The 8,814-nt window shown below is 43.1% G+C and overlaps 1 protein-coding gene across 1 annotated transcript in view; it reads left to right on the top strand.

The window, feature by feature from the left end:
• Positions 1-2,468: 2,468 nt before the first annotated feature.
• The window catches only part of LOC311237669 (cadherin-18-like), a gene marked incomplete at its 5' end in the record, with an annotated part of 233,837 nt that continues 227,491 nt past the window's right edge, over positions 2,469-8,814 (top strand). Inside the window, one exon of the mRNA XM_084325635.1 lies at positions 2,469-2,702. Coding sequence (XP_084181761.1) covers positions 2,469-2,702 — 234 coding nt within the window. The remainder of the gene's footprint in view (positions 2,703-8,814) is intronic.

Here is an 8,814-nt window from a genome sequence, read left to right as displayed (position 1 = left end):
GTAGAAATAGTATCAATATTATGATATTATTATATCATGGAATATACTACTATTCTTGGAAAATACTACTATTCTTGAAAAAGATTTAAATCGGCAACTCAACATCTGCATTCAATATGGCAGGAGTTTCTGATTCCTTTTCTTTGGGGGGGGGTTCCTCGGAAATCAAAAAAAAATAAAAAAATAAGGAGTATTTGGCTAATAGGATTGAGCAAAAGGCTTCATGATGTACCTATGCAGATGCAAATCCTTTTTTTCCCCAGATTACAAACGTTGAGTGTGTGTGGTTGAGTGTTTAACAAGCCCTGCCTTAATCCTTGCCTCAGTGACTAGGCTGGCACTATGTAATACACATTACAACCGTTCCACTTAGGAAAACATCACAGACGAGTATAGTGGAGCTGCATAATTTGCATGTTGAGATATTTGAAACACGCGCATTAGTCAGGGTTTCTATTATTATTTTAATCCATGTATAAGAAAGGAATTCTGCCTTTAAAGGAAGCAGCAGTCATAACTGTATTAATGCTGTATTCTAGCGTGTCCTTCCACGTTGTCACATTGCATTGTAAAGAGATAGATAGTGGGAAAGCCTTTGAAGTCTTGTCTCACACACACACACACACACACGCACGCAACGCGCACACACACACACACACACACACACACACACACACACACACAACACACACACACACACACACACACACACACACACACACACACACACACACACACACACCCACACACACACACATGGTCCGTCCTCTCCCACACAAAGCTACAGTAAGTTACTACTGTGAATAATGGATCTGAGCTTCTGGACAAAATCAAAATGGTATTTCAGGGAAGGAGTTTTAACTAAATTGGTCTTGTGATTGACTTCGCCTTCATTAAAGTGCCACAGTGAGTCAAAGGCCTCCCATAAGAGAGTAAAGATAACACTGCAGCCTGTTTAAGTGCCCCACAGGATTTCTAAGGGGTTTGGAACGGAGGCTCCGCTGTGTTCTGTGCGTTTATAACAAAGGCCCCATGTGCAAGTTTGACTGAAAGAATGCTAGGCAACACGGAAATTCAACAATGCATGCAGTTATATGTGGCCACTGTGCGTTTGCAATGTGTAATTTCGAGTTTTTAAATAGTCCATTTTAGCAGAACAGATTTTTTTTTACTTTTCCATTCCAGCGCCTTCTAAAATCACCCTGTGCCTCACGTCTGAGTGGCTTAATGTCCGTCCTTATCATAGTCAATGTATTTTCTGCCGCAGTTATTATTCAGTGTGGCCAGGCGCAGACTAATCCTTCCGCTGCTCCCCGGCAATGCAAAATGAAATAACTCTTTTCAACTAAAGTAACTCATCATGATGGCCCTGTGCCGCTCTGACACATGGTTCCTACATGACCTTATGACCTTATAATATATGATGCCGGGTATATCCCTCACCCAATAGTGTCCTGACCCCGCAGGCTTAAATGACCTTTAAATAATAACTAATCCATCAAGTCCAAACTTTTTTTTTGTATCATCCCGACGAGGTGACGAGGGCACTTTGTTCTCTATTTGAAACCACGTCATCCACTTTGAAACGCTCGCACTCCGCGTGCATTCAGATTCTGATTCAGATTCAGATAATTTTATTGTCACAGCTTTTTCAAATGTACATACATTCAGAAAAACCTTAGATGCTTGATTTTCCTGGCTCCTCAACCGTAGTAGATTGGTAAACATAAAACACAACGTATCTATATATACAAACTATAACTATAACTATAAATTAACTTTAAACTAAAACTATAAACTAAACATAATACACAACATAATATTCTACTTATACAAACTATACAATACAAGGTGTGTTTGTGTGTGTAACAGTAGATACATTAAAAAGAAAAAGAAAATGTTTTCTACAGTGTAAGTAGCAGCAGTGTGTGCATGTAATAAGTGTGCTTGTGTGGTGTGTAAGTCACTTAAGATGCTTTTGTGTGTATGCTCATGTGATAATTTAGAGTCAGTCCTCCATCAGTAGTCAGATTTGCATTGTTGCATTGCAGTGGATCGTGGATATTTAACGTGAACCACAGCACAAGTAAAATCTGACCTCTGACTCCTTGCCCCTTCCTCTCCTCTCTCTCTCCTCTCGCACAGGAAACACAAACCGGCCAGTGGGATTATTAACCTCTGTTCCTGGTAGACCGACCGCAGGGCTGACTTTCCGACGTGTGTTCTTCTCGAGGACCTGGGGAAATTCCACAATGTAAACGCATTCTTCTGGCCTATTTTCTCCAGCCTACCGGCTCCCGGGCCATGAGCCTCAGAGGATCTACCCGCACCACCTTGTCCGTGGTTTGGATCTAGTAGAGCCGCTGTCCCACGGGGACCACCACTCCCAGGGTTGCAGCAGTGGCTTGCGGCGGCGGCGGCGGTCTCGCAGACAAGGGGAGGAGGAGGACACGTTTGCAAACGCCAACATGAGGATACCCGCCACCTCCTGCCTCTGTCCCGTCCTGGTGTGCCTCTGCTTCATCCAGAGGTGCGACGGGGCGAGCCACCACGCCCCCGCCAAAGTGCCCTCCTCCAGGAACCAGAGCAGACTGGCCTACGGGGAGACGGAGGTGCACCACAGGCCCAAACGAGGCTGGATCTGGAACCAGTTCTTTGTTTTAGAAGAACACTTCGGACCGGAGGCTCAGTATGTGGGGAAGGTAAGCTTGGGTGGATTAAAGGGGGCTGCCCCCCGTTTTTTATGTTGGGTTCTTCCTGTGGCCCCCTGGGCCAGTTGAGTGAGTATTTTTGTGAATGATGCACCGCTCTCTCCTAAAGCTAGAGGACAGAGAGATGACCCTCACTGAATCTGGGGATTGGGGTTCTGACTTTATGAGGCCATACAATGTTTATGTGAGCTATTACACCCAAATGTGGTTTTAATTCTTGGTTGGGACCTTCTAGCAATGCTAGAATATAATGAGAGCCTTGTATGGCATAATAAAATCAGAGCCCCATGCATTGTCTATGGAGAAACATGATTGGAGGGTTATCTCTCTGATTTCTAGCTTCAAGAGAGAGCGATGCATGTTCACAAATACTGACGTGAGCTGTCCTGAGGTACAGGGAGAACTATGTGAATTCTTAAAACGGCTGGTATTCCCCTTTAAATGGACTGAATTGAAATGTATAAATGTATTGTTGCAGGAATTGAGGTAGATTGATTTATTAGCTTATCCCACAGGTGCTATGTCTCTCTTCTGATCAATATCCCACTTGTGTGTATATATATATATATATATAAGACATCGGACCACGTTCTTCTCGCAAATAAAGCGTTATTGTGGGAAGTTAAGGAGCTTGTCTTTTGGGAGGTAGCTCTGCAACAGAAGATTACATTTCAGAGCGGAAATAACCCTCTGCATCAAGTTATCGTTGCAAAATATATATATCTAGCATCAAATGTCTTGTCTCTGACGGAAATGTACCATCACAGTAAAGAAATTGGACAGTAGAGCATTCGGGGTACCGCCATGGTGTTTTAACATAGAAAAAGGTTATGAACGTAATGTCACTGCACCGACCAATGTCTGCCAAATCAGAATGATCGATGTTTCTCATGCTGCTGAGGAATGAAGAATGAAGGTCTGTGTGGGTGGGCTCGCTTGCTCTGAGGGGTAAGGGGTGGTAACCATTATGTTTGCTCAGTTGGTTGGTTGGGTGGTGGTGCTGGTGACTTTTTCCACGATGAGCCTTGGGGGAAACTGGTTATGTCCTCATAGAGCAGCTCGCCTGCATGGCTGTATCTCTTAAAATGTGTTTCTCCGCTGCAGTGATCATTATTCTAGGCACTCAGGCACAAGCTAATGCCCTCCGTCGAACTCCGAGAGAAAGGGAACGAGGGAGGCGGATCGCTTCCCCGCACATATGTCTGTATTTCAACAACAGTACAATTTGAAATGGGAAAAGGAGGAGGGGAGAAAAAAAAAACAGAAAGAAAAGGCCTGTCCAGAGGGACGAGGAAGAGGTGAAAGTGTGGAAGAAACGCAGCGAGACCCAATATCCATGCAAGATATCCGCTCCAGCCTTAAGCGGCTGTGTTATTATCTTAATAGAGGATGAAACGAGAGTCTTAATGCCCCCTGCCATGTTGACAATGCACGGAATAAATGTGTTATTTCACTGATGAAATGTGGCTTCGCTAACATTATTGGATGAGTGGACCATAAAGTCCTCCGGGCGCCGCCGGGAATATCATCCCCCAGCGTTTATGTGGCAGTGGAGCTTGAGTGGGACCAGGGAATTACTGAGAGAATTTGTATTGGAAGTACCTTCCTCTATAATGGCAGTTTATCAGTGCACTAATTGCATGAAGGAGTAATTACTTTTCACAGATTATATTAACATTAAATGCGGTGGCTTGCTTTTGTAGTAAACAATTGTTTTGGCTGGCTGGCTGGCTCCATTGCATCGGCCTGTTATGATAATATTGATTTGCGTCTCTCTCTCTCTCTCTCTCTCTCTCTCTCTCTCTCTCTCTCTCTCTCTCTCTCTCTCTCTCTCTCTCTCTCTCTCTCTCTCTCTCTCTCTCTCTCTCTCTCTCTCTCTCTCTCTCTCTCTCACTCCCCCCTTACCTTAGGGGTGCTGGTGGTAGCATGGGGGTTGATGGAAGCGAAAGCAAAAATAAACACTAACAGCTAATCCTGTATGATAACACCGCATTAGGAAGGAAACGTACACATTATTAAGGAATCAATTTGACATGCATGCTCACAGAGACGAGGTCTCCCGATGGTCGGCATAAATCATTTAATTATGTGGGTTGGGATTGTTGTCCTAATGTGGCCAGGAGACGGACTGACCTTTAATTAGACTAAGACAGGGAAGACATTAACCAAGCGGCAAATGAGCAGTTTTCCTGCAGGGACCGCCGGCTTTTTCTTTTAGATAATTACAATCATCACAATACCATCTGCGTCATTGGTGAAAATAGACCTATTGGATTTTTTTATAAAACGCAAGATACTTAATGATATTGTAATAAAGTACAGCGTGTTAAAGAAGCTTTGTGTAATGCCAAACACAAAGACATTTTAATTGCAATTAGCGTGCACTAGGGGTTTTGCCAGAGTTTGAACTTCAGGGGGGGCTCAGTTCCTCAGGAGAAATTATTATATATATATTTCAAACAGCCTCTAAGGTCACTCTCACACCTCAGCTCTTTGGTCCGCTTTAATCCAACCCGGGCTCCTTTCCTTGGTGTAAAAGCTTATTCCAACTCTGATGTGGATCAAACAAGAAAACTCCTGAAAACATGGGTCTCAACCCGGAACAAGACACAAAAAATCCCACATTTAATGAAGCTGACATGTCCCCTATATTTCCAAAGGTGTGATTTTTCATCATCATAACATTATTATTTTCACAGCTGGTAAGTTAAAAATAGCCAAATGATACTAAACAAATACCTTATATACATAATTCAGGTGACAGTAGCCCAGACTGTGGTGCATAATTAATTACTGACAGTGAATTGGAAAATGTATAGCATTTCATAACATCTATGAAGCCAAGGTGGAGATCATGTAATTTTTTGGACCACATAATACACATATAATATCTTACCTTACGATGCAGCTGGATTCAATAGATCACGACATTCTGTGTAACAAACCATCTGGCACATCAGGTTATATAATCTTTTTAACCGTTTACCCAAAAATATTTATTCACTTGTAGAGTGACATGAATTAAATCAGGCTTTGTATGGGGCATGTGTGTTGCCAGATTAGGTTGAGAAACCGTCTTATCTAAACGTATTTATTCCTGCACATCCTGGCCACCCAGAGTAAACATACTCCTCAGTGCCCTGTGTGCAGTCCGCCTCAGATGAAAAGGAACAAGGCCAAAACTACCAACATTTAAAATGTCCTGAAGCCCCTTTTTTACAACATAACGTTGGTAGGTATGGGATTCAATGATATCCGATAAAAAGCTGACCTGCGTGATCACATGACTTTGTTCAGAAGGTTTAGTGCGCTTGACAAAGTGCAGTGTGAAAGCTAACCGAACCAACATTTTAAATGCAACAACTATAGGCGTGAAAGACACTTAAATGCTCATCTGACGGGATGGGAAGTTAAGCTATTATTTGTACTATTATTGTTATTTGTGGACATAAACAATCGTCAGAGAGTGGGAGAGGTACTAGGACTGTGGGCAAAACAATCTCATAATAAGGGGCCTTTAACCACTTAACCTTCTAATACTTTTTCAAAGTGGTTACATGGTCAGGGTCAAAGTCAGCAGTAGTTGATACACTAGTGACATACACCATTGGAAAGCTGGGACCCTAAGAAATCATTTCAGATGCAGCTCAACACTGTATGTCAATAATTTATGTATATTATTACCTGGCCTATTCAAATTATTCTACGGCTGAGTGTATGGGACATTATATCAATGGCTAATGATAGCCATTGCCATGCTCAATTATGTCTCATACTGTAGGTTGGTTGTTATTGCTGTTTTTGTGTTGCTACCATTTGGTACACAGATTTGGTGCAACATTTAACCATTCACCAACACAAGAATTGATAAACATGGCCAAATCTGGAGATTTCCACAAGAAGTGCATTCTTTGCCGATTGGATGGCGAGCACTTCTATTCTGTATGTATTCAATACACCTGGTTTCTAGTTTGTCTTTATTTCATGGTTGTGATTATCCTAGAGGTCACAATAGATATTTTTTATTATTATTTTTTTAATTATCTTTTCCCCCCTTCTTTTTCCGTTTTTCTCCCATCCCAATGTTAGTCGTTATGCCAATTCCCAATCCCCTTCATGGTCGTTGCCCACTCTACCCCCTACCGTCGGTCCGGGACGGCGGAGACTATCACATGCTTCCTCCGACACATGTGTACCCAGCCCACCGCTTCTTTTCACCTGGCAGCGCGGACTCTCACTGGGAGAGTGTAACGTGTGGAAGGTCACACTACCTCTCTTAGATCCTTCCCTTGCTGTGCAGGCGCCCCGACCGAACTGTAGGAGTCATTGTTTACAACGACCAGGACCCACCCACGCTGGCTTCCCCCCGCTAACACTGCCAATTGTGTTAGTATGGACGGTCGGCCAAGCCGGAGGCACCACAGCCAGATTCGATCCCACTGGCTCTGTGGTGGTAGACAGACACTTAGTCCTCTGCGCTACCCGGCCATCCTCAATTGATCATTTTATACAGTGAGCACAAGTAAAGAAATGAAGACACATCATCATCACCGTCACTCGATACACATCAATACAGTTGGGCCCGTCGGAATCGGATCCACAAGAGTTTCAGTTTCCCAGTCAGTCATCCCCAACTTCTGCAATTCCAAGACTGTTTATGGACCACAGTATGCAGAAATAAGCAGATACACTTTTTAAATAGGCGAAGATAACACATTTGTACTACATGCAAAAGACTGCATGATTTTGCCCCATAATTGCATTGGATTCATGTGAATTGAGCATGTATGTAAAGGTGAGACTCTGGGATACACATAGAACCCATTTCATTCAGATATCTTGAGGTGAGAGGTTAAAAGACCCCTTTGAAAATGGTCCTGCAATTTGTTCCCTCGCCAAAGATTTAGCCTAACTTTACAGCATCATGTGAGCTATGCTAAGACTTGTCTGTCATCAGATGTAGTTATATTTAGGGGGGGGCTAAGTGAATTTAAAGGGGGGGGCTTGAGGGTCACTGTCGTGCACTAACCGTGAACCGTGTTACCTTTTGAAATAGCTGTGTTATGAGGATTTCACAAGGTCAAACATTTGAACCAGAATGTGGGATGAGAGAGTTAGCCTTTCACACGTTGTATCTGTGCTGTGTGTACCTTCCAGTGATGCCGCACACAGAGGGAAATAGATGCAGGTAGGCAACCGTGTGACTTCTGGGAGGAACAAGTGGAGGGGCCAGTCTGTCAGGCACATTCTCTAATCCCCCCGAGGTATCCCATAATCCCCAGTGACACCCCTCTGGGAGGGAGGGGGGCTGATACATGTGGGAAATGACAGGTTAGTGTATGTGAGTGAGAGGCAAAATGCTTGGCAGGGGACAGGCCTTGTCCAGAAATACGCTCAGCAGAGGCAGGATACAATCCACCGTCCCAATGGCAGGTGTGAATGTCTTTGTGTCAATCACAGCTCTGCGTGGGGCTTTGAAGTAGTTCACTGTCCACCGTCCACCGTCACAGCAGGGAGTCCCCGCTCACCCCGTCATCATGACATGCAAAGGAAAGAGTCTAGCTTGCTATTTTTAGAAGCCAGTGAAATCTGGTGTACATTTGAAAATATATACTGTATATAAACATATCCTGCATCTTGGACCGCAGGAAAATATATAACATTGGGCCCCACCACCACAGGCCACTCCAACCCTGTACAATTACTCTAACTGCACCTCCAGAACCCAATTGAACCATTCAAAGATTTAAATAACTTCACCATCGCAAGTCACTTCACTTTAGTGACCAATATTTTCTCCTAGTTAGCTGTGAAAATAATGTAGAATACTGCATGCTGGAATTCAATATTTAATGCAAGACTATGTGATACCGTCTATAGTAAATGTTCTAAAGGATCAATACTGTATGTCAAGATTGTCTGTCTATTAATATTAATATTATTAATATCATTTTCACCCATTCATATTGTATGTATTATTACCATTATCATGCTCAATTATCTCTAATAAGTTGCTCCAGCAATTTCTGTATTGATACTATTAGTTATATAGCTTTAGTGCTGCCTGAAAGACCTCAACACCTTGAAGAACACTTAACACATT

This window comes from Notolepis coatsorum (assembly GCF_963971535.1).
Source record: "Notolepis coatsorum genome assembly, chromosome: 12".
Taxonomy (NCBI): domain Eukaryota; kingdom Metazoa; phylum Chordata; class Actinopteri; order Aulopiformes; family Paralepididae; genus Notolepis; species Notolepis coatsorum.
The sequence above is the reverse complement of the archived record's forward strand: the minus strand, read 5'-3'. Positions and strand labels throughout refer to the sequence as shown.